The sequence below is a fragment of the Pipra filicauda genome, unplaced genomic scaffold, assembly GCF_003945595.2.
Source record: "Pipra filicauda isolate LSUMZ 115617 unplaced genomic scaffold, ASM394559v2 scaffold107_size2268652_pilon, whole genome shotgun sequence".
Taxonomy (NCBI): Eukaryota; Metazoa; Chordata; class Aves; order Passeriformes; family Pipridae; genus Pipra; species Pipra filicauda.
Window position 1 is genome coordinate 1,396,627 of NW_024103518.1, and position 25,705 is coordinate 1,422,331.

The following is a 25,705-nucleotide window of genomic DNA, read 5'->3' on the forward strand; positions in this document are numbered from 1 at the left end:
TTTGTTATTCTTTGTTTATTCACACCATCTGGTATGTCTCAGCATTTTTCTGAAGGTAAATGTCTTGAAAATTTTACGTATGCAGATGGCATAGTGATGAGTACCGTGAGCTGAGTAGGAGAGATATAAATTCCTATAAATTCCTTTCAGTTTTGTTCTGTGTGTTACACTGGAATAACATGGAAAGGATAAGCTCCTGATACAAGCCTAAGTGCAGAAAACAAGTACCCTGCCTTTAGCACTTTGTGACACATCTATCTCAAGCAAATGTCATGAAAAGTAAAATGAACATGAAGATGGGCAGAAATCTTGCTGACTAGTTCTGCTTCAAAGTAGGTAAATAAATGTCAGCCTGTGATATTTTTTTTTCTTATTTCCCGTTACTTGTTTTGACTGTAAACAATATGAGATTGCTCTGAACAGAGAGCGTTATGATTTTTGGGAGATGAGCAAGGACAATCTCCAGTTTTCTAATGAGGTTGTGGACCATTTCCATCTGAGACCATTTAGGTTTAGTACTGCAACAGTATTAAGAACCAGGCTCCACACACCACCCCCTCGCCCACCTTTCCTGGCAGGCACCGCTTATTTCCTCAGTTTTTTTCCCCCTCTCTGAAGGCAACAGGGCAAACATGTTCTCAGTGGTATATTTACTATAAATATATGTAACTGCTGCAGCCACATAATGTAAATCACCATGAGAAAGAACGTATTTTAGCAGGCTGGCTTCAGAGCCTCATGGGTTGGTATTCAAAAACAGCCCTCCCAGCCCAAATTACAGATACAGAAGAAATTTACAATTGTCCTGAGAACTCAAATGAAGTTTTTCATCTCTGCTTCAATTCCATTTCCCATGAAAATAAATGCTGAATCTGACAGGGACTGGGAAAAAAAAATTAGAATTGTCACCTGATATAAATTACAAATACAGTGTGAGCTGCCATGCCAGTTCAGGTAGTTTCCTTCATTTATAATATATTTACTTCATCGACAGAGAGTCTAATCAGTGTTTCTTCAGGGCTTGAATTTTTGAACTGGTTTACAGGGTTGCTTCTGTTTTTCCTTCCCTATTTCTTTTCTCCAGTCATGGCAGTTTATTTATAATCTTTAAGAATACAGTGAGCTATATATGACTTGGCTTTAGTAAGATCATTCTTGTATCTGATTGGAAATTTATTTTTTATTTACCTTTCAGAAAAATTTTATATAGTTGTAAAATTGGTATTGTTTAAAATACATATTACTTTTATGTCAATTCAACTTGACTCAAATTCTCTCTATTGATGGACAAATATTTTAATCACATGGCTTAAAGATAATTTTCATAATTCTAAACCCTTTTAAAGTTAGAGCCTTGTTTTGTGGTTAAAGTATATACTCTCTGAAGCACTATTTTATTCTAGCTGAACATTTCAGAAAAGTAGTCTAATAAGAAAATCTGGCTATCTAATAAGAAGAAAATGTGGGTGTGTAAGCTACTGCTCCTATATGATTTCTTTTTTTTTAATTTGAAACTGAATAGAAATTAAATATTTAGATTCCTGTTTCACAGAGATTGGGAACTGTGGATCTTTCATTGATACTTTTCATCCACAGTCGGGGAGGAGGGGAGGTCAGTCAGCAGAGAGAGAAGTATTCCCATTTCTTTCTTCATTCATTTTGTTAATCTAATAAATCCTTCTTGACATGTGTAGAACAATACAGTTAATTCAAAGAGGATTTGGGTGAACTTGTGTCGTGAACAAGGGATCAAAGAATCGCCATCAAAGGTATCAGAAAAAGCAGGTTTAATATAAAAGTGAAATGATGACAGGGTTCATTGGCAAGGTACTACTCACTAGATGACTGAGGCACACAGAGAAGAGCCAAGTAAAATCTAAAATCAATCAATCTAAAAGCACAATCAACCCAAAGATTATCTACATGGAGGTTGGGGTGGGATGGAGAAAAGGGTAAGAGTAGGAAAGGGCAAGGATAATAAGGAGTACAGAAGACCCTTTCATTTAGGCATAAAGTTCAGAGTAGACCCCCCGTGCTAAACTGAGCCCTGGACTTGACCAACAGTTTAGGCCTAAAGGTTTAATAGCACTTGAACTTAACAGCACTTAATTAATAGCTTAAGTTAAACAATTTAACAAAGGATTCATGTAGAATTTTCTATAGCACAACAGTAACTCACAGGCTTAACCTACTCACAAATTTAAAATGCTGAATAATCTAAGAACCAACAGTCAGAGTACAATGAGCTGTAGCATATTGACACAGACCTAAAGAGTATGTAGAAGGAATACCTGTACTCACCAGAGACTGGGCCTTTAGTCATTGTAATTTTTCATCCTGGTTGCAATTTGGGTCACTAACTGACTTTAACATTTTGATATTTTTGATATAAGTGGTATTCCATCTTGGTGGTTGTTACTCAGGTGAGAAAAGTAAGTTTCCAAGGCTCATCAGGCAGGAGAAGTTCCTGGGAGCAGACAGTGTTTCTGCTGAGCTCAAGAGAAGCTGAGCCCAGGTGCTGTTCATCAGGGCCAAGGTCTAAAGAGCATTTCTGAGATCATAGTGTGGAGTCTCTGTGTGTGTGTGTGTGTTAATGCACCACCACCACAAGAATTGTCAGAGGTTCTGCCATTTTTACTTAATACAATATTTATTAAATACCACATAAAATGAGAAGCTACCAAGAAGGTTGCATTATTTCCACTGAAAATATTTTTTTCCTTAGGAATCTCAATTGCTTTCTGGAATTTTCCTTTTTTTTTTTATAAAATTTGCTTGCTTTTCCTGATGATCTTGCACGTGGATGGAAACACATCCTAGTACAATTGCAGTTTTTCCAAGGTACTCATCCTTCCCTGGATTTGTACTTATTCCTGCATTAAGCAGAGAGGGTTTGGAGTCACAAACAAGAAAGAGAGCTCTAAATTTCACGTAAAATAATAAAAAATAACTATGACACCAAGTTTAGCTGCTCCTTCTCCTGAATATAAGCTTCTAAGAATCAGGTATGTGAGGAGTCCAACCTAATACAGTACAAATTAGGAAGCTACATGGGATATATTTGTACCAGCTGTATGCAAACTAAATGGAGCTTAAGAAGAACTTCATGTCTATATTTACATGTCAGCTGTGGAGTGTTCCAGCAGTAGGACTTGAGAATTTGTCAGTAAAGATCAGAAGTGAGTTTTTGATCTCTTCTTTGTCCGCCACTCATTCCCAAGTACACTAAGAGCCAGCATGTGCCAGAAATTTGGCTGTGGCCATGATGTTTGGGTTACTGGAAATGTTAAGCAGCATGAATAGAAGAGTTTTGTTGCAGAATGGCCTCTGCATCAAGCATATCACAGGCACATGTCATTTATTGCTGTAACTGCAGCCATTGTAAACTGTTCTACCTTCCCCTTTGTTATCCAAATAATTCCTTCATGGTGTGGTACTTCTGGAGTACTCTGTACTTCTGGAGTATCATTTCTCTGAAGGCCAACTGTGTCCAAAGGAGAATGTTTCCAAAAATACTGTGAATTTTATGTTATGCATTATGGCATGATTTCACTTCAGGTCAATGCTCAAATTTAAAAAAAAGCCAAAACAAAACAAGCAAACCAGCAAATCAAAACTTGTGTTTTTTCCTCAGAGTTCTTAACTAGTGAAACAGTCCTACATAAGTTCTATAGGAAAAAGAGGAGCAATTTTATACTCTATTCATTTCCTAAATGTTGAGACCTCTTAAAAACAAAACCATATTTACCAAGAAACCATAGAAACAGTAAATTATTTATAATGTAATATTTTTAGTCTTTACAAAACTAGATATAGTTAATGGAATTATTGCCTTTGGGAATAATTGTTAACTTAGCACAAACTTTTGTAAAGTATGTTTATAGCATCTCCTCTTTCTGAACCAAACTTTAAGTGGCCTTTCTGCAGAATTAAACACTTGACAAGTATCTCATAATATCAGTTAAAAACAAATCTCCAGTGAATAACTGATGCCATTGCATTGTGTATGATTGAATAGAGTAATCTTTCAGTAAATCTTAGAGTTAAATTAGTAATAATAAAAAATCCCATTAAATTTTTAATAACAAATTGCTACCTATTTATGAAGTTTAAAAATCCTATTTTGTTATAATACAAATATTAGAATTGTTTCCTGTGGGAAAAAAAATGAACAGGCTATTATAACAGAGCAATTAAAACCCAGACTAAATACAAACACACTTTGCTTCCAAAAGCAGTTTCACTATTTGGGTGTTAATCTTCTAATAATTTAATATATTCAAAATTATAATCCATAGAAACAAGTATTTTTAATTTTTATGTAGCTAAAGGAATATCAAACATACTATTTGAACCTTTCTGACGCTTTTGCATCAGTCCCTGACAATGCCAATGCTCTAGAAGAAATAATCAAAGTTTTTTCCCTTCTTTCCAGGGCTGGACGACAGTTTGGAATTTCCAAAGTCATTCATGCATCTCTTGTTAGATTTTATCACTTTAATCTGTCAGTTTACCAAATTTAAAGTCATTCTGAAAACTTCTAAGTGCACTTGCTCGCATGGAGGGGCTTGTAGGATTGTTGTCCCGTTTGTAAGAGAGGAAAACTCGGCCATTCTCTTTCCTTTAGCCATACACTTTGAAATAAAATGAAAGGAAGGTATACTTTTCAGTTTTATCTCACGGGTTGAGACAAAGACAATTTAATAGGTAAGACAAAAGCAGTGCATGAAAGCAAAGCAAAACATGGATTTCTTTCAGTACTTCCCATTGCCAGGCATTGGCAGGAAGACAGAGCTACACCACACGCAGTGGTGGGTTGGAAAGACAGAACATCATCACTCCAAAGGCCCTTCCTTTTTATTTCTTCCCCCAGTTTTATATGCAGAGCATATTGAGGGGCTGGAGCAGGGCCAGAGGAGAGCAACGAGGCTGGGGAAGGGACTGGAGCACAAGTGCTGTGAGGAGAGGCTGAGGGAGCTGGGGGGGCTCAGCCTGGAGAAGAGGAGGCTCAGGGGAGACCTCCTCACTCTCTGCAACTCCCTGACAGGAGGGGGGAGCCGGGGGGGGTCAGGCTCTTCTCCCAGGAACCAGCAGTAGGACAAGAGGGCTCAGTCTTCAGCTGTGGCAGAAGTGGATATTCAGAAGAAATTCCTTACAGAGAGGGTAATCAGACATTAAAATGGGCTGCCCAGGGAAGTGGTGGATTCTCTGTCCCTGGAGGTGTTTAAAGTGAGACTGGATGTGGCGTCAGTGCCAGGGTCTGGGAGCCACAGCGGGGTTGGATCAAGAGTGGCGGCCTGAAAAATAAAAGCTAGACACGATTCCAGCATGGGGAAAACTGGAATCCTTTATTGAACACAAGAACACAATTTTAAAGGCATTTGGGGCTGGACATGTTAATGAAGGGGACAAACTATATGTTAATTAAGGAGTTACACAAGTTTTTACTGCAATTTCCAAATAGTTAATTTTTCTTCAAGCAGGATTACATGGGTGATACAGGGATTACAGGGGTTTAGACATGGTTTTAACAATTATCTCAAAAAGTCCTTTCTTAATTCTTCTTGGAGCCAGGTTTATATCTCAGGGTTGCACATCAACAGGTCTCAGGACAAGGGTCCAAATTTTTTGAATCACGAGATGTTTGTCAACCTTGTTTTCCAGTGTTTGTGATTCAAATTTACCGGGCTTTCTTTTGCTGAGAGCTGGGTTTGGGCTCCTACAATCAAGGGCTGGGCTTGATGATCTCGGAGGTCCCTTCCAACCCAGCTGACTCTGTGATTCTATGGCACTGTGTGGTACAGAATATTCCTTTACTCAGATGGGATCAGGCAGCAGAAAACCAAAGCACAGTCCCATACCAGCTGCCATGAACAATATTCATTCTGTCCCAGCCAAAGTCAGCTCAAGGACACACGGGTGGTCACGTTCATTTGAAGCAAACAAAATTTTGATTCCCTATCAAATACAGGTACAGAAATCGTGCGTCTTGTATTTGTTGTAAAATAAAAGCAATTACAAAGACAAAATGAACTCTCTTTGCTGACAGTCATTATTCCAGGTTACTGCACAGATTAAAACTGACTGTAGAAAACATTGTTAAGTGGCACCTTAATTGGCATGCTGTTGTAAAACAAAATATATGAGTGAAGGATTGATGCAGGGACTGAGATGGACAAAAACTGATTAATAGGTTTTTCAGTATCAGTTAAACTGTATTCTGTACAATTCCTTGAAGACACCAGGTTTGTGAGAGATTAGTAGTTTGGTGACTATTTTATTTTACAAAGTATGTGTTCTTTTAGGATTTCTCCACCACATACTGAACTTAATTTTTGCCCTTGAAGACACCAGGTTTGTGAGAGATTAGTAGTTTGGTGACTATTTTATTTTACAAAGTATGTGTTCTTTTAGGATTTCTCCACCACATACTGAACTTAATTTTTGCCTTGTGACTTCATTTTCACTTTACCCACATTTTAAAGGGAAAAAAATAATCTGAAATGAAGGTTTTCCTATATGCTGTATTAGCAGATTTTTTTTTGTTGTCATTAATTATAGAATTATCTCGTTTCCAGAGTACTTTACTGTGGATCTAATTAATTGATACATGAAATAAGTTTTTTCAGTTAATTAAAAAAAACTATAAAATTTGCTTTTATTTTCTTCATACTGCTGCTATCCTTTGACCTGTTTTTTCTGTTTTTCAGTAGATTTTATTATTCATTGTCAACATAGTGCTTCAGCTTTGAGTATTTGCTTGTGAAGATTTATAATCCCTCTTTATTCAAATGTTTGGTACCTTTTTTTTTTAATGCAACCTTTTTCCATACTAAGTAAATAAAAAGAGGCCTCAAATCTTTATTAAAGTGTAATATGACATAGGGAAGTGTAGATAAGATAAACCACGTGCCAGCATCAAATTTATTTTTTATCTGAAAACTGTGAAATTCCTCAAAATCAAAAATTTCTTCCCTTTGAGTAACTGTAGAAGTCGTTTGTACTAAAAGTATTTTCATTTTCAATGTTCTGGAAAAAAGGAATCATCTGCAGTGTTCACATAGAAATATTAAAAAAAATAAATAAAACAACAAAACAAAACAAAAACCAAGAAAGAATTTCAACCAAATTCTATAACTGGGTTTTGTAACTGAGTATCACTTGGCTTTCTGCTACATATTTTAATAGTTAATATGGGACTTATATCCACTTCCACGGTGGTAAACTGCATCATGTATTAATCACAAACAACTGTGATTTGTCCCATATTTACTTAAATGTACTAAGATGAGCCCAGCTTGGTATTCAGCAAAGAAACAGTAATAATTATTTAGAGAAATTATGTTGCCTCTTTCAGTGTGATTTTATCAGAACATATTATATTTTCATATTTAAAAGAAAGTGCTCTTATGTTTCAGAAGTCCTGTATTGATCCCACAGTTATGTAGAAATGTAATCTTAAGGGAGAAAAATTACTCCATGGTCAATAAAGTAAATCTGCTCCTATATAGTTGTGCACAACCTAGTTTTGCATCCAAAATTCTTTAGTCCTGTGTGTCAGTGTATTTATCTGTGAGTGCTTTTCAGCTTTCAGTACTACAGGATCTCACCTTAAATTTCTGAAATCAAAGGACTAGGACTGTGCCAGTGCTTTATTTCAGTTTTGATGCTGAGTGCTTTTAAAAAGGTAAAATAAAACACATTAATGTTGGGAATAAACTAGCAAGACTGCAAAACCTCTCCTATGGGAAACACATTCAGAGACAAGGCTGCAGAAGGCCAAGTAATGATTGAAACAAAGATGTGATTTGCTCATCACAACACTCAAAGATGTCATGATTTTCTTTTTTTTTTTCTCTCCTGCTTGTCATCCCTACTGAGGGAAACCAAGAAAACCGTAATGCTTTAGACCAGATAGCAGCTCTGACTTTCATAATTTAAAGCAGTCAGGGAGCTGGTGAATTGATGACCTGAAATTCATCCTGCTTACAGGGATCTGCGTGACTTTGAGCTGTTATAGAAGATCCTAAATCATTCAGTTCTAGTCTGGTACTCCTGGTATGAATGTTAAAGGAAACCCTACACCGATTTTGACAGCAAAAGTTTTTGCAGGCAGAGTAAATTACCCAAAAAATAGCAATGCAATTGGTTTATTTATCTTTTATCAACATGGATATGCAACTTTACTACTTGAGGCAGTTGTTTCTGGTTATTTCATTGTTGGAACAAGATTGGGTAAGAATTAACTTCGCTGAAAATTCTGTGTTTCAGGGAATATAAATCTGCCAACGCCATATTGTGACTAAGAAAAAGCAGTAAATAACTAACAGAGAAAAAATAAATGGTTGAGATGTAACTTTTCAGTTTAAATCATTGTCATGGTTTGAGATAGTCCCAAAATCCAATCCCCTAGTCTAAGCCCCCTCCCACATCTCAACCTAATGTGAGATGGGTTTTTCCAGACAAAACACACCAGACTCCAAGTGGGGGAAAGGGAATATATTACAATGACTGTACAAATAAATACCATATCACATTATACACATGATCACAACTATCTCTACCATGACATATGTATTTACAATGGATCAGATCTCTTCTCCCCTCCAAATAAAAGCCCAGGAGGGAAAGAAGGACAGATCCCTTCCAGTCCTTAAGCAGCAGGATCTTCTAAGGCAGCAGGTTCTGTCTTCTCCACATGCAGCAGCTGTGGCTGGCTTTCTGCCAGCATCCACGAGGGAGGTATCCAAGCCTCTCTCTCGGCCCCATCGCCTCACAACCGAGGGGTCTTCCGTGGGCTTCGTAACCCCAGACAAGGTCGTTTCACCACGTCATATCACGAGACACAGGGGGGTCTTCGTGACGGTCTGGTATCTCTTGCAGGGCCTCTGTGCCCTGTCTCTCAGGCTGCCACCGTGGCAGCAGTGCGAGGGGGGAGCCAAGGTCAACTCCCCCTGCATTCCATCTGGCCGTCCCGATCCAGCTCCGGGACGCTCTGAGCTTCTCAGCTCCTCTCTCTCCAGTGCTGCATGTCCAAAACTGCTCTCCAAAATAGGAGTCCATGTCCCTCTTTCCTCAGAGGGATCTCAAAGGAGTTTTGGGGGGCTGGTACAGTCTTACCCCAAACTCTGTCTCTCTGCTGCTGGCTCTCTTTTTTCCTCGGCTCTCCTTCCAGGAGTCCTTTCTCTGGTGCTGCATGTTGCTTCTCTGCTCCTTCAGTTCAGGTCCTTATCTCTGGCTCTCTGCCACCGTTTCTCTAGTCAGCGTCGGCTGCTGCTCTGTGCCCATGGAGAAAACATCTCCCGGCATACTACAGGCACCTAGCCCAGCTTTATGCTGTTCCAGGTCCCTGCAGCCCCCAGCCAGGGGCTGGGAGGCCCCAGAGGCCCCAAGGGGCTCAGAGCCCCTTCCTCGTGGCTCTACAACATGGCCACCTCTCCTACAACAACCAAACTACAACTCTTCTTTTCCGGTCTGGTTGTGGTATGTTTACATTTCTGCAGGAGCGCCCATTGGGCAGAACTTCAAAACTTCCAGGGGTTTCCACCCCTAGGGGTCTACCACTTCTCTTAGCCTCTGGGGAAAACAAGGTTCAAACCACTACAATCATGTGAAACGCTCGGAATATAAAGACATAAAGTTCTAGTGGTTTCATTTCAGTTTTCCTACATTTAGTGGCAACTAAGCTGACCTGGAATATTATTATGCCACTGTGCTTCTTAGTCCACAGTTTGAATGAGGTTTTAGGTGTACAATTAGCTTTCACTGAGCTTGTGCCAAAAAAAAAAAATTTAAAAAAAAAAAAAATCATTGTAAGGAGGTTCTTACCCAAATCACTGTTCAAGTCATAATGCAAAGTCACCATAATTTAAAATGGACCACCATCCGCTGTTTTTCTTTCCTGTGTGGCATTGTGTGGATGTCATTTGAATTTGAACAATAAAGCTGTATTCCAGTCAGAATACTGTGCTCATCCCTTCCAGAGACAAAGAATTTTGGTATCTAGGATACATTTTCTTCAAGTCATGTCAAAAAACGATGAATAAAGTGTTTACAAAACAAAATCCTGAAATCCAATTCTGCTCAACGTGATGTCCCTTTGCCATCCATTTTTAACAATGTAAGGGAAAAAAAAAAGGAAAAAACAAGGCATGTTTTGGACATTATAGGTTTGTTCTTTCATAGTAAGCTGTCCATTATTTGAAATGGTTTAAGTGGCTTTAGTAAAGATTGCTGGGAATAAACTTTCAAAAAAAAAATCTCTGAAAGGTTTGTTTCATAAGTTAGATATTAAAAGTGTTTATTAGAAAAAAAAATAAGGAAGAAGAAACTATTTTCCTACTTTCTACAAGTAACTTAGAAAACTGTAAAATTAACACTGATCTGACTCTTTTTTCCCTGTACAATATCCTGTTGTGCATTATCCTCAAAGACAAAGTGCTACTCTCAATGAATGTCTACACACCATAGAAAAAACATTATTTTGGAATACTCCACCATTAAATGTGTGTTCACTGGTGCAAGGAGTAATTCAGTGTTTTGGACATATATTAGGGAGCTCACTTATTCAATTCCACTTACTGTGCTAGAGCAATGGAAAAAAACACATTTAACACAGAGCAGTGGTTAAGGTCCTTTCTCTGGGCTGGGCTAACTGGGTAAAGTATGGTGTCTCTGTTCTCCTTAGGATCCATTTTTAATGCAGTGCCAGGCATATAGGCAGCTTCAGCTGAACTTGTGAAAAAATGGACATCCTCATTGTAAGAGCACTTCCTTATTATTGTTATTACCCAAATCACTGCTGAAGTCGTAATGCTGAGATATCATAACCTTAAAATGGGCCACGGCCCCCTATTTTACTGCCACGTGTGGCATAGTTCCCTCTGCTATGTTTTATTCTCAGCAGCAAGGCCACCAGTTTTATTTGTAAGAGATTTTGCCATTTATAATTGGTGTGTGAAGATTTATCCAAAAGTCTTACAGATGATTTTTTTTCTCTATATTCCATTCATATTGCTATTATTAGTACTAATAGTAGTAGAAATAGCAGCAGTGGTAGTATCTGGTTGCTCAGATAGAGCTGTGCCAAAATCCAGTTTTACAGAGAAAATTAACTGGGAGGATTTTCAGAGAAATATCCCAAAGAAATATAGCATGAAATGAAACTTTCACTGCTTAGCACCGAGTTGGTGTGGGTAAATTTGCAAAGCCTAGGGGGTTATGGAAAGGAGCATACCTTCCTTTTGCCTTCTTCCTCAGACAGTTGTGCACTGAAACAGGAGTGGGGATTTGCCGGCTGATAATTTTCCTGCGCCTTCCAATCTTTACTCTTCTTAGATTAGATCAATGCCAATTAGGCCTCACTACAAATATTGATTTGTTTTATTTTAGAAAGTAATTAATTATTGGGGTATGTGTGAAAATTTTATTTTAGTTTAAGAGAAACTTCCCCTGAATAACTCCTAGAGAAATGCTGTGCCCATGCTGGATCTCCACTCACAGGTGACGTTGGCAGGTTTTGCCCCTGCGAAGTCTGCATTTTGAAGCTTTGTGTTTGTGGAATCCACCATGATACTTTATCATTAGTTATATTGTTGTAGAATATTTTCTCTTGGGAAACACAGAAAAGACATCACTTATTCAAATGGAGTGCACATTTTTATCTCAGCAAAGAACACTCTATTTAATGGACAGCCAAAATCTGTGGGGTATTTTGCTTTGGAGCAAGGCACTGTTTACTATCCAGCAAAGTAGAGATGGCAGCCAGCCTAGCAGAGAGATGTCTGGATATTTAAGGAAATGGAACAAAGATTATTTTAGTTGTGAAGAGTGGTGATCCCAAGAAGGGAATGGAAGGAAATATGGGAGGAAAAATTAAATCTTTCTGAATCTCTAAGAGACTTGGAAGATGAGTTTACCTATAAGAGCTGATGAAGCACTCAAAGAGGGGCACTTCATCCCATTCATTGACAGAAAAGCTCTCTCCAACTGGTGTTTGCTGTGACAACAGTCCCAAACAGGCAAAGTAGTGAAAAAAAACTATGGTTTATAAGGAGTGAACAGCAAAGTAGTTGTGCAAAAAATCGAGAGACAAAGAGAAATCAAAAAGTAGTGAGAGTGGTCTAAATGAGTGTGGACTCTTGTTTTTCCATAAAAAGAAATTTAGCAAACTCTTTTTTTCTCTTATGCCTTAATTGAAAGTGAACTTCCTGTGATTTAAAGTACTTGGATAAGAACAATGAATTTGTTATCTATGCATCTAGTGTGGAATACTCTGACAGGGATGTTAACTTTCAGAATACTTCTTCCAAAGGAAGCAAAAGGTGACTCCACTCCAGGGGTAGGAGGGAAAAATGTCCCCAAAACGGAAAGAGAAGTATGTTGCAGTAACACATAATAATTGAGAATGCACTGTAGCATGCAGTGACCTGCAATGAGGTGTGCAAGCCTGATTTTCAGGATTTGCAAGGGGTGTATAACGTTGCTGCTCTAAGCACTTGCACTTCTTTTTTTATACTTTTAGTGTATCTGTATATGGTCTATGATATATAAATACAGAAGTTATGTGGAGATATTGTCTCTAAATTTTCCCATTCTCAAAGTCGTTCTCATTTTTATCAGAAAATCAGTAAGTTTGCTCGGGCATTCCTTTGAAATCAGAGTTCTCCATATTTTAAATGTTTTTAAATATTTTTAAATGCTTTTCTCATTGACTTTCCAAATTCAATATTTTTAGATTTTCATTGCAATTGTATAACAATAACAGATTTAATCATAAATGTCAGAGAAATTGATAGCCTGTTACACTGTGTATTATACACGATGATACCAGATCTCAGGAGATCCCAAATATTAAAAAAAAAAAGTATTAGTACTTGTGGTCCATGCATGTCCATGCAACCCAAAAACCTCTTAAAACCAGTATTCATTGTTGGTGTTTGCAAATCATAAGGTGAATAAAAAACTTGTCAGTGAAAAGGAATTGGGCTTGGACTTTGACTAAGTGATGGTGATGGTTTTTGATGGCAGAAACTACCTTCATAGAGATCTGAATATGATGTATAAAGACCACATAGAGTAACAGCGTAAGGGTTTGAGTCTATACAAGGCATTAGCTCAAGCTTTCATATTCAGATCAATTCTTAAACAATTAAGTTTTTCAACTTAATCAATTATTTAAACTTAAAACTTTCACTAATAATCTGAAGGAGTTAAGTGACATATTAATCAGAAATCCATTGTAAAAGCACTTCTGGTATTACATACTTGCATAACTTTTAGCCATGTGTTGTATTGCTGGATAAAATTTTGGTTAAAAGAATTGCATTATATGTTATTAATATAGGACATCTTAAATTCCAGAAAAACTGGCTCAATGCCAATCTCAAAGTAGGTGGCTGTGATTAAGGTGAGATCACCAGACTGAGTTTTGTTGAGAAGAATGCCTCAAAGACAGGTACTTCATCTAGTCCTACTTTATCTACAACATATGCTAGAATAAAAATTGCATACTACTACTGATAAAAATACTTGGATGAAGGGACAGAGTGCCTCTTTGGCAAGTTTGCTGATGGCACAAACTGGGAGAAGTGCACCTGGGGACACCTGTTCAGGCTGGGGGCTGACCTTCTGGAAAGCAGCTCTGTGGAAAAGGACTCGGGGATCTGTTTGGACAACAAGTCGTCCACGAGCCAGAAGTGTACTCTTGTGGTCAAGAAAGCCCGTGAAATGCTGGGGTGCATTAGGAAAATTACTGCCAGCAGAGGTGGCAATAATCACCAGGAGGTCATCCTACTCTGACCTAGTGAGGTCTCACGTGGAGTGCTGTGTCCAGTTCTGAGCTCCCTAGGACCCGAGAGAGAGGGAGTTCCTGGAACAAGTCCAGCAGAGGGCTGCTAAGGTGATAGGGGATTGGAACATCTCTCTTATGAGGTGTCCTGGTTCTGACCAGGACATGGTTATTTTTTGCAGTAGCCAGGAGGGGACATGGCCAGGACCTGGAGGTCTTCTATAGCACCTCACCTCATTTTCTGGGATGTGGGAAGAGCTTCCTTCCAGGTCAGGTAGTGTGGGAGCTGTTGGGTATTGTTGGTGTTTCCACGGGGGGTGACCAATAGCACATGAATCCGTCACCTCTTTTCCTCTACATTCTGTCATTAGTATTGTTGTCTTATTTCTTTGCTGCTTCCAATAAATCATTCTTATCCCAACTCGTGATTGTTACTTTTTGTGCCTCCAAGTCTCCTCTCCAGCCCACTGCAGGGAGAAGGCAGGAGAAAAAGAGGAAGGAAGGGGGAGAGGTTTGGAGTGCTTCAGTGGGAACACTAAAGTAGGGAATACCGTTCCTAAATCACAACAGTCTTATTTACCACACAACATCAGGCCCCAAGGGTTGAGAAAACAAGAGATCTGCCCAGAGTGAATTGGAAACTAATTTGATCTGGGAATTTGTTGTGTTATGTACAGAGCCACTGGTCACAATGGTACTTGGTCCATTCATGTGGTTGTGGTTATATATTTCCCTTTATATGTTCCATGTGGTCCTTGTGGTGTTCTTTTTCAGAGCAGGGAGAGGGATCAGCATCATCGAGAGGCAGATGGTTTGGAATGTTTCAGTGGGAACCCTGAATAGGGGAATACCATTCCTAAACCTCGACATGAGGAAAGGCTGGGAGAGTTGGGCCTGTTTAGCCTTGAGAAGAGATGACTGAGAAGGGGCCTCATCAGTGTATACAGGTCTCTAAAGGAAGGTTGTCCAGGCTCTTCTCAGTGCTGCCAAGTAATGGGACAAGATGCAACAGGCAGAAACTGGAACTCAGAAAGTTCCACCTGACCATGGGGAAGATTTTTACTGCAAGCATGACTGAGCACTGCAGCAGAGTGCCCAAAGAGGTTGTGGTGTCTCCTTCCCTTGGGATATTCAAAAGCAGCTTGGACACAATCTTGAGAAACGTGCTGTGGGGAACCTTGCCTGAGCAGGGAGAGTGGACTAAATCATCTCCAGTGGTCCCTTCCAACCACACATGTTCTGTGATTCTGTGTGATTCTGTGAATAATAGCAGTAGTAACAACAATAATAATAATAATAATAAAAAGAGGTAGCTAGTAATCAGAGTGGTGTACATTTGGGATCTACCAAATCAATCTGTGTCTTCTGAAAGGGAAAATAATTTGGTAAGTACGGACCTAAGGAATGCTTAAGGGGTCGTAATGGGGAACTTCTGCAAAGTGAGACTTGTGTAATGCCATGGGCAAAAGTTTGCAAAATATAGTATATGAAAGTAATTGATAAAAGGAAATAAAAAATGGAAGTTGGGAATCAGTTTGCTTTCAGCCTACAGCACTGACCTCTGCTACCAGTTTCTGTGGTTGTAGCTTCCCTTCAAAAAAAAATTTGCAAATGCTGGCTGTTCAAAGTAAACCTGCAAAGTGATGCAGGCTCTGGAAAATAAGGCTCACAGAATAAGACTAAAGGAATTTGTCTTACTGAAGAATTTTTGAGGTAACTTGATCACCATTAGTATAAACTTTCCCTTGAAATAATATGACTGATGATGGAGAAAGGAGATTTTTCCTTCGTGTGGAGACAAGACAGCAAGACTCAAAACCTTACAACTGAAGGTAAACTTAAGGTCTTGTCTTGTAAATCCTACATCTGAAAAAAAGATATTATTTCCTAGCACTAATATTTACATTTATATAATTATGAAAAAGAAAGGGAATTTACAATTGTAAAATACGATTGCACATTGTGTGTATATATATGAATTACTGGCTTTTTGCTTGGTTTCTGGGACAATTTTTGTAGTTTGTAAGTGGAGTCAGTGTGCTATTGACCCTCTTAATCCTGAAATTAATAACTGCATGTGTTTTCTTGCTTCCTCTTTTTCTACAGTGCCATAACAAGGATTTTACCTGTACTGCCCTCAGTATTGTTGAACCTCTTGGGTTTCCCTGCTCATGTCAATATAGTGATAGTAATACAAAAGTAAATACTGCTAAAATTCATTAAATCATGATACTTTCACAGGTTAAACCTATAATCATTTTTCCCTAAATGCTATTTCCTTTCCTTCCTCCCCCACTCTGTTTAAGAGTGAGTAGGGTTTTGTTCTACAAGTGTGTAATCTCTTAACATATAACCAGGTTTATAAATTAGAAAGAACATTAATAACGTGTTTCCGGTGAGTGGCTTCTTAATTTAGTTTTACTAAATCTGTTATATATAAATTTAAAGTTATATATAGTATCAAGTTTACTGCAGTAAAATTTGCCTGGGAAACAGTAGCAGAGAAAAGATGTAAGATTGAAGCAGAAAGTAAAGTTTGAGGGGATTTCAGCTTTTTATCCGTGGGCAGAATCTTGCAGACTCAGACAGATGCTACACTTTTGTAAAGGTCTCCTTAGAGAGGTTGTGTAAAAGGATTAACATCCAGGAAAAGACAGTTCTTAAAGTTGGTTCTATGACAAAAAGTATGAATATAATTTCCTTTGATCTGAAAAAGTCTTTGTTAAGAAAAAAAAAAAACAAAAACAAATATCTTTATTAAAAAAAAAGTTTGTGAGTTTCCCTTTCTGCTTATACTATTTTTATGGTGGGTAGTATCTTTCTAAACATGGAGAGCATTTTACTTGTTATTTGTTCAAGATTGCTCTGTATAACATGATTATGTTATAATCATGTTAACATCAGCTCTGTGAGAGCTGATGTGATTTGCTTATGTTAATTTCATTGCCAGAGTCATGGATTCAGTTGGGGGGTTTTGTGGGGTTTTTTTTGGGTTTTTTTACGCACTGAATTTCACTGCTTCCTTCGCTGTGAAATACTTTCATATAAATTTTACCTTGAATAGAAGAGAACTGTTCTTTTTTAACTTTAAGTACAAGAAGTTTGTTTCTTGGGTGAAAGGTAATCCAGTTGAAGACCTTTGAGCAAAGCTATCATTGGAACAAACAAGTCTTTTCCCCCTTTTGTGTGAATTCTCTCTGCATTTGTTTGTTTAGGAGAAAAAAAAAATTGATTTGTATGTACCTCTGTGAAAGATACTCATGTCTTTTGCTAAAGAAGCTTTTACTGATCTCAAGAAAAATGTTACTAGATTCCGTATATATTATCTTGGCTGAAAAATATTATAGTAAAATATTCCTAATTTAAAAAAAGGTTATGACTTAGAAAAAGACAGTGAAAATTTTATCATCCAATGAAAAAGTTTAAGACAGACTTCATGAGAAAGAACATTTCATGCTGCTACAAAATTAGTTTTCAGATAGTGCAACGCATTGGATACAGATATATTGGAAAAAAATGCTGCCAATAAAGTTTGTCTGCTTGTGATCAGTATGAAATATTTTAATTATAAATTGTATTTTTTTCTGTTCCCTTACAATATATAAATTCTGTTTTATTCTTTCTAAAAACTTTGTCTTTTTACTACCACACCTGCTTAAGAAACTATTAACTTACACTATAAATTGCATTAGCTTTTCATAGCTTTTCACAGAACAAAACCATTAGACTTACTGAATTAAATTCCTTATCCATAAGATCATTCCTATAAACATTTAATATCTTACTATCTTTTAATACTAAAAGCTTTTTCAACTTGCATTCTGTGTTACCAAGATCCCCATGAAAACTTGATGATAAAACCCAAAAAGAAATATTTCGGTAATAGAAATGTTAAGTAAATAATCTTAGTTTGAATCTGTACAACTAAACAAGGCCCATAAGAACCCACAAACTTGAGATTCTGTAATGTTTTCAATGTTTTGATTCTTGTTTGATAAGAAATACCAAGGGAATGGCTGGAGCTGTGTCAGGGCAGGCTCAGGTCGGATCTCAGGCAAAGGTTCTTCCCCCAGAGGTTGGTTGGGCACTGCCCAGGCTCCCCAGGGCAGTGGGCACAGCCCCAAGGCTGCCAGAGCTCCAGGAGGGTTTGGATGATCCTCTGGGGCACAGAGTATGACTTTTGGGGCTGGGCCTGTGCAGGGCTGAGGGTTGGACCCGATGCTCCTTGTGGGTCCTTCCAACTCAGCGTATTCTGGGATTCTGTGAAATCTGCCTTTCAGTCAAAAAACACAAAAATTTCCTGTCTAGTTGAGGCTGTGTCCTTCTACTTTCTAGGATACACCTTGAAGTATCTGATCTAAAAGTGTTGTTGCAGCATATTTGCTTAATTAATAAACTTTGCAATATGTCTTCAAAGTCAACAGGAAGATCCTAACCAAAAACGACCCATTTCTTCCATCACCTCTCAGTCCTAATTTGTCCTAGTCTAGTGTTCCATTGAATCATATGCTCTTTCATCACTGAATTCACAAACATAAAATGTAATTGGAATCACTAAAAAAAAAATACAGATTTGATCCAATAATCGTGGAAGTTGTTACAAGAACATTTTTTTTCTTTCCCATGGTGCTACGAATTAGGAGTTAAGTTTTAGTGATAGTACTTCACTTGCATTGGATCATAGACTGAAAGGTTCTGGAAAAGATGAAGAGAATCAGGAGTGAGTTAAATCATTTATTATTAATGTATCTTTAATGTCAATTAACACAAGATTTGCTGACTTATGGCTGATTTCTGGGTAATAAGAACAAGGAAGTCCTTTATTTCACTTTCTTGTGGATTTTCAGGACTGCCTGTGACTTTCATACTTCTTTCTCCTAAAATATGGGAAATAAAGTGTTCATGTAGTCAGACAATATTAAAAAAATAAAATTAACTAACTAACTAACTAATTAACTAACTAACTAACTAACTAACTAACTAACTAAGGGAAACATAAAACCCAGCTATATAACAACCACATCAGCTATTGGAGATTTATTGTAAGGTGTTAATCTTTCCAAATGTCTGTGTTTAGAAACATAATTTTGTACTCCTTCCATTCCTTTATAACTAAATCCTGGTCTGTCTAACTACAGTCTTTAACTTCTTCCTCCTGATCTGTCTTAAGTTCTCTGTGTTCTGTCAGAAAAAGATTTTTGTACCTCAGGATGACAACACAGTTGTCTGTGAACACAGGAAATGTGTCTTTCCTATTCTTTATACCTCCTTGACATGAAATATTTGCAATTTTGAAACAGAGATGGCTCCTTGAAAGGAAAGAATTATAGCATTGCATGTATTTTGTTAAGGTAAAAATCACATGCCTGACTTGAATGTATTAGGAACAATTGGCTGCTAAGTGTCAGAACTCTGTGCTGAATTTGTGTTAAGTAACATCTGAAAAATATGACAGTTTTATCTGAAAACTGGAATACTTTGTTTCAAATTCCAGAAAATAACCAACCCTGCCATGAAGGTTGCTTTTTTGATAAATTGTTTATATTCACAGGGAAAATGTTTCAGAATCCTGAAACCTTCATTATTTTATCTTGTGCAGTCAGCTCCCCTTCTTTTCCCTCCAGCCCCTCAAAGAAAGAGTTGAAATCTATTAATTAAAACTCACGTTTAAATAACAAATAAATTAAAAAATTTAGCCTGACCAAAGACTAAATGACCACAATTAACATGTTTAAAAGTTCTGTTAAGTATAGTGAGATATATGCTCACTGTCAGGGAAAATGAGGCATCTTCACTGAAAAGAGTAAATGGGCTAAGGAATTTTTGGTCTTCACAGTAATAAGAAAAGATTTGGTTTTGTTGCTGTTGTTTCTTCTTCATGTGGCTTATCGGAACAATTTTTTTTTTTTGTCTAATGCCAAAATATTTATTACTTTGCTCTTTAGGCACTCAGTATTTTCTTTTGAGTCTTTGATAAAGCTGAAGAACGTGATAGGTTTTTAGGGAGGTCAAAAATCACAGTCTTTCTTCCTCTTTTTCTACTTATGTCCTGCTTTACCAGAAGTTTAATAGTTAATAAAAAAATTGGTAGTTCTTATTCATTGGGGGAGTTTTGAGTAAACTGAATTTTAAGGAAAGAAAGTGTATGCAACAATATAATAGCTGGAAGTAATTTCATTAAAAAGTTAAATTAGTGAAATTGTAATATGCTGATTTGCGTGTACTCTTGTGTTGGAATGTTTTAGTTTGAATTAAAATATGTCTTAAATAAAGTTAACGTGTCAGTGTAATACATGTACTTTTTAGATCATTATGAACAGAATATCTTTATTGCATGTCAGGTTTTAGTAACTAAGCACCATGTGTTGACATTTGTTTATTTAGAGTAAATTTGAACTCAAATTGAAATGCATGAAAATCTGTGAGTCTTTATTATGGACCAAGCTGAAAATTTATATGAAAAACAGTAGGTTATCTATTCCACCTAAGTTTAAATCAATTACATATATTCTTGATGTTGTTGAGGAAAAAAGTTTGTGCCTGTAAATTTCATTGTGTTTTTTTCACTACATGGAAATTAAAATATACACGTATGCATTTTGAATAAATCAATCTCAGGTTGTCCCGGTATTCTACTGCTTTTATTACTATTTTTATTTCAACAAGCAGCTGCTTTGGTGGAAGACAGATTTATTTGATCAATCATAGCATTATAAATATAACCATGATAACCTACTATTGTAATTGTTATTATTATTGGGTTATATCCTTCTTGACCTCCATCTGTTCTAATTCATATAGCATGATCTCTGTAACTTATACCCCTGTATTAAAAATTTCTTGACTTACTGTGAATATGCATAATAATATAGTATTTGAAGCTGGAAGAGAACTGATAGGCATACTTTAGACATGCAGCACTTAAGAGTTTTATTCCTAAAAAATGCCTCAGTTGCTTTATAAATTTTAGTAAACTCACACTGGAATTATAGCATACAGAAAGACATGCCCTATATAATAAAAATAAGTTTTTTCATTTGGTGATGAAACATATTTTGTTTATATATCCTTTCCCCCAATTTGCACATTCTTCCTTTTTTTTACCAACTGCACCTCAGCTTTTCACCTCTTATTCACAGAATGATGCCTTTCTGTCATACTCATTCCAGACATTGCTTTTTAAAGAGCAACTGTTACAGCTCATGTCAGTATACTGCATTATTCAACCCTAGCATTTCACAGTTATTCCTTATTCTTCTCATTGCACAATTACTCTACGATGCCTCTGTAGGACTGAGCTTGATTTTATTTGCCAGAAAGTCTCTACATCAGCATCACACGACTAAATACATATTATTTCCTTCACAAAATCTTATTTGTTACAGGATTTTTGTCCATATTACAGAAACCTATGGTTTCTTTGTGGTTTTGGTATCCCTAACTATTGTTTGAAAAAAATTAAATATTTATCACAAAAAAAACCCCGAACAATAAAATGTGATAGAGAATTTTTAACTAAAACTCATGTTAGAATATACTACTTAAGTATTTATTTAGCCTGAAACAGCTGTGTGAAACATCCCTAGAAAGCCCTGTTCTGTGGTACAGTGGCAGGGTGTCCAAGAGAAATGAAGAGTGACTGGTAGCATGTGAGAAAGCCCTGAATTCAGCAGTGTTTCCATTGTGCAGAAAGTCTTCCAGGGTAGGTGGAACCGTATGGAATTCTCACACTGAACAGGCTGTTTTGTCATTTGCCTGTATTTAACTGGAGAAACAAGTTGATAGTGACCATCTGGTTCTTGACAATTTCTACGAAGTGTTTTGGATTCCATTCTGGAATTCTTACTAAATTTCCAGTCAGGTTGCACACCGTAAGTCGCAACAAGAATATGTTTTAAGCTACATGTGCTGGGCAATAAAGCAGAAATTCGTAAGTTATTTTCCAGAAATAAAGCGCAGCAGCTGTCGTAAAATAAATGCATAATTATTCAAGGTATATCTGTTTGAGATACATTGCTCGTTTCTCTTATTGTGGAAAGGCAGAAAAACATGCCACGCACTGTTGGATTTTAGATAACACCTTTTTTCATATTCAGCTGTTTATGTGCCTTTCTATTACAAATTGAGATTGACATAAATTATTATAGGATAAGTGGTAAGTGCTCAGTGCTCAGTGAATTCTTCTGGGAATATCTCAAAGAAGTAGATGAGTTTCACAAATACGTGAGAATGAGACATCCAGGTAGAATAATTCCTTTTGAATTGATTCCTTTGATTCCTTTCTAATATGTACATTAGAAAGAAAAAAAGGTTGAAAAATGTGGTTAGCAGAAGCAAACAATACAAAGGCAGGTGTATCATCCATCCAGCAGAAATGTACATTTATTTTTTTTTTTTTTTTTGCTTCTGAATTGAAATTTGTGAAGACTTATTCAGACCCTGAGGTGTTGTTAAAGAAGTGTGTCTGCTGGTGTTTGTCTCTAGTGCTTCTAACTATTAATCACATGGTCTCATTCCTGGTGGTTCATGACGCCTGCCACCTCTCACCAGAGGATCAGAGTTGAAAATATGAGGCATATGAAAGAGATGAGACATTTTACCCCATCCAGCTCTGAAGTCTTCAGCACAGGAAAGACATGGACCATGAAGCAGATCCAGAGAAGGGGCAAAAAAAAAAATGGTCAGAGGGATGGAGCAGAACCTTTCCTATAAGGAAAGGCAGAGAAAGGATTTTTCAGCTTGGAGAAGAGAAGCGTCCATGGAGACCTTAATGCTTAAAGGGAGTCTGTAAGAAAGCCTGCAGCAATGGAAAAAGGGGTAATGACTTTAAACTAAAAGAGGGTAGAGGTAGACTACATAAAAGGAGGAAAATTTTACAAAAGGGGTAGTGAAACACTGGGACAGTTTGCTGTAGGTGTCCCATCCCTGGAAACATCAAAGGTCAGGTTGGATGGGGCTCTGTGCAACCTGACCTGGTGGAAGGTGTCCCTGTTTATGTCAGGGCAGTAGGACCTTTAAAGGTCCCTTCCAACCCAAACTATTCTGTGGTTTCATGATTGCATATCATGTAAGTAGATTTTGGAAAATACCTTTTTATTTTCTCCTCTTAATATTCATCTTGGTATCTAGGCTTACAATGTGGGTTTTGGCAGTAGAAAAAGGATCAGTGGCACATAAAATGTTCTCTTGCCTCAGTAGTGTGAGCAGCTCTCTGTGTGAAACACAGCAGGTTCATATTCTTCTCTTTCTGGTGCAGTTTATGACTAACTAGTTCCTTTTATTTTCTGTGCTGTAAAGAAACCTTTCACTAATGATATCCTTTTCTAACACTCACCAGTGCAGTGCATTTGCTCATAAGATGAAATCTCATTTCCCTTCATTTTTTTTTCTTTTTTGTGCTCACCAGTTGGACAATTTGTCCCAAGTAGCTCAGCTTCTTTAACCATTACAAATCTAATCTGCGGATAATGAAGTGAAAAAATGAGCTTGTGCTGAGACAGTAGAGAGTAGTTATAAAATTTTGCCTTTTGTATTGTGTAAACCGAGAGCAGGAAATAAAGTTGTGAAAGTAAAGAATAGTTTTATTTCTTCATTTCTCATGAATGAAGAACTCTGAATTTGGTGGAAGTATGGTATATGTGAGTTTATCAAGAGCAATTAATAAACCCTACTGTTGTGAATGTATATTATTTATGGGACTTGAGAGAACTTCTAGTTCAAAAAGTCATGGCCAGTACAGTCTTTAGAAAGAGTTTTCCTTAAAGAACCAAATTAAACAACTTTAAAAAAAATAATAATTTTTGAAGGTGATCAAAAAACTCCCTCGAGACATTCATATAAAAGTCTTGCTGCTAATTAGAAATATCCATAATTATTCACCAGAAACTCTTAATTATGACAGTGAGAAAAAGATTTTTCATTAATTAATATTTATGATTTTTGACAGTGGAAATCTGGTAGACAGGCAGAAGGGTTAGAAGAAGAAGAATTCACCTGTGACTTTTCACTTGTCTGTTCCACCCAAAGAATATGATTGCCCTGCAAAGAACCACTTCATAAAGTTGACATAATTTCCTCTTTTCCTAAACAACAGATGCCAGCCCAGTATAATTAGGGAAAGATTTGCTTTTACTTCTTCCAGGTTTTAAAGTTAATCTTCTTTCAGCTAAAACTAGATCAGATATTGATTCTCAATTTATATTTTTCAAATTTAAATGGAGAATGAACACATGCTCTGTATAGTAATTGAGCTGGAGAGGCATTTAACATCCAAAGTATTGATTAACATTTGCTTGTTTATGCACAATTGATTGCAAACTGCAGTTAAGTCTCCTTATTCTGAAACACTCAGGTTTTATTCTGTATGTTAGGACTTGCATACTAATAACTGTGAGATAATGATTTTGTCCTGTGTCTTTATCAAACACACATGCCATTGGTAAAGTAGAAGATTTTCACTTTTGTCAAGCTTGCAGTTGTTAAAAAGGGTTGAGATTATTTTTTATTTGATTTGGTTCAGTTTGTTTGTTTGGGTGTTATTGTTTTTGGTTGGTTTTTTTTTAGAGACAGCAGTATTTAATGTGATTGCACATTAAATGTGATTGCAAAGACCTGTGCTGACATAGGTCTAAAGGAAATAAAAAGCATGTGCTGAAATTGTAGCTTTGTACTAAGACAAAGACTAGATGTGCCAGTTGTTATCCATGCAAATCATAGGGAGTGAGCTGTGAACCATTTCCCAGGTTTTTCTCAGAGGTTGGGTTAGAAGTGAGCAAGTACAGCCACATGAAAAACGTTTATACCCTGATAGTCTCATGAAATACTGGGGTGGGAGGGGGGGGGAACAACAAAAAAAAAGTAAAAGTGCTGCTCCAGCAGTACAAGGAGAAGAATTTTTTAGAGATATGCTGTTCTCACATACAGAGTTGATCCTGTTACACGTCCAGTAAGTGGTGCTTGTTGCATTAACCTGAGCGTGGTGTTTTTCATTGGCAGATAATTGTGATGCTCAGTTGGTGTCTGCTTTGCCTCAGTCATCATTCAGCAGTTCTTCAGAGCTGTCCAGCAGCCACAGCCCTGGATTTGCAAGGCTTAATCGAAGAGAGGGTGAGTGCATTTTACTGATTGATCGTTTTTAATTTTTTTAAATATAATTTTTTTTAAGAATTTTTTTACCTGTGCACAATGTTAAAATGATGCATAACTGGATATGGTCCAAATTTTTACTAAAGTGAAGGAAACTTGCCTGTTATTTTATTATTTATCTTAAACCTCTACACAAATCTTCTGAAATCTCTGTTTAGGTTTCAATCATATTTACTAATTCATCATACATTTTCACTCTTTTTGGCCAATTATAGGAATTTTTTTTTAAGTTAAATGCAATTAAAATTAGATAGCATTGCTATTTTTATCTTTTTTGATGTAGCTAAAAGGTTTAGACACTTGGGTATCTGTCAGAATCTCTTGAGATTAACCATTTTACCTGAAGTTTAGAGGTAAATCAAATATTTTACATTGTGTCAAGGATACTGTAGGAATAAGAGATTATGATTTTCTTTTATCTATAGTAAACATGTTCTCCATTCCTACTATATCTTCTGTGTGAAGAGCACCTATTCAGAAGTTTTTTGACCATGTCTGTTAGATTACATAAAATCTGTCAAAAAAATATTTAGACTGTCATTGCACATTAGACTTTGTGCTGTGCTTGTGGTCTATTTTTAACAATTAATTGTTAAAAAAACCCCAAACATACAAGTACATTGAACATTGAAAAGCTAAAAATACTGAGAAATCTCAGTCATCAATCTCATTAAGTCATCAATCTCATTAAGTATCCAAGAGCTCAGTCATTTCTATCAATAACATCCTAAAGGCAATTTTTCTCCTTTTTTTTCCCCAGCATACCAACGA

At 36.8% G+C, this 25,705-nt stretch overlaps 1 protein-coding gene across 1 annotated transcript in view; it reads left to right on the forward strand.

The window, feature by feature from the left end:
* LOC113995955 (contactin-associated protein-like 4) overlaps window positions 1-25,705 on the forward strand; it is a 208,956-nt gene that overhangs the window by 24,138 nt on the left and 159,113 nt on the right. The window contains exon 2 of the mRNA XM_027736529.2: window positions 24,785-24,895. Within this exon, the coding sequence (XP_027592330.2) occupies window positions 24,785-24,895 (111 nt within the window). The remainder of the gene's footprint in view (window positions 1-24,784; window positions 24,896-25,705) is intronic.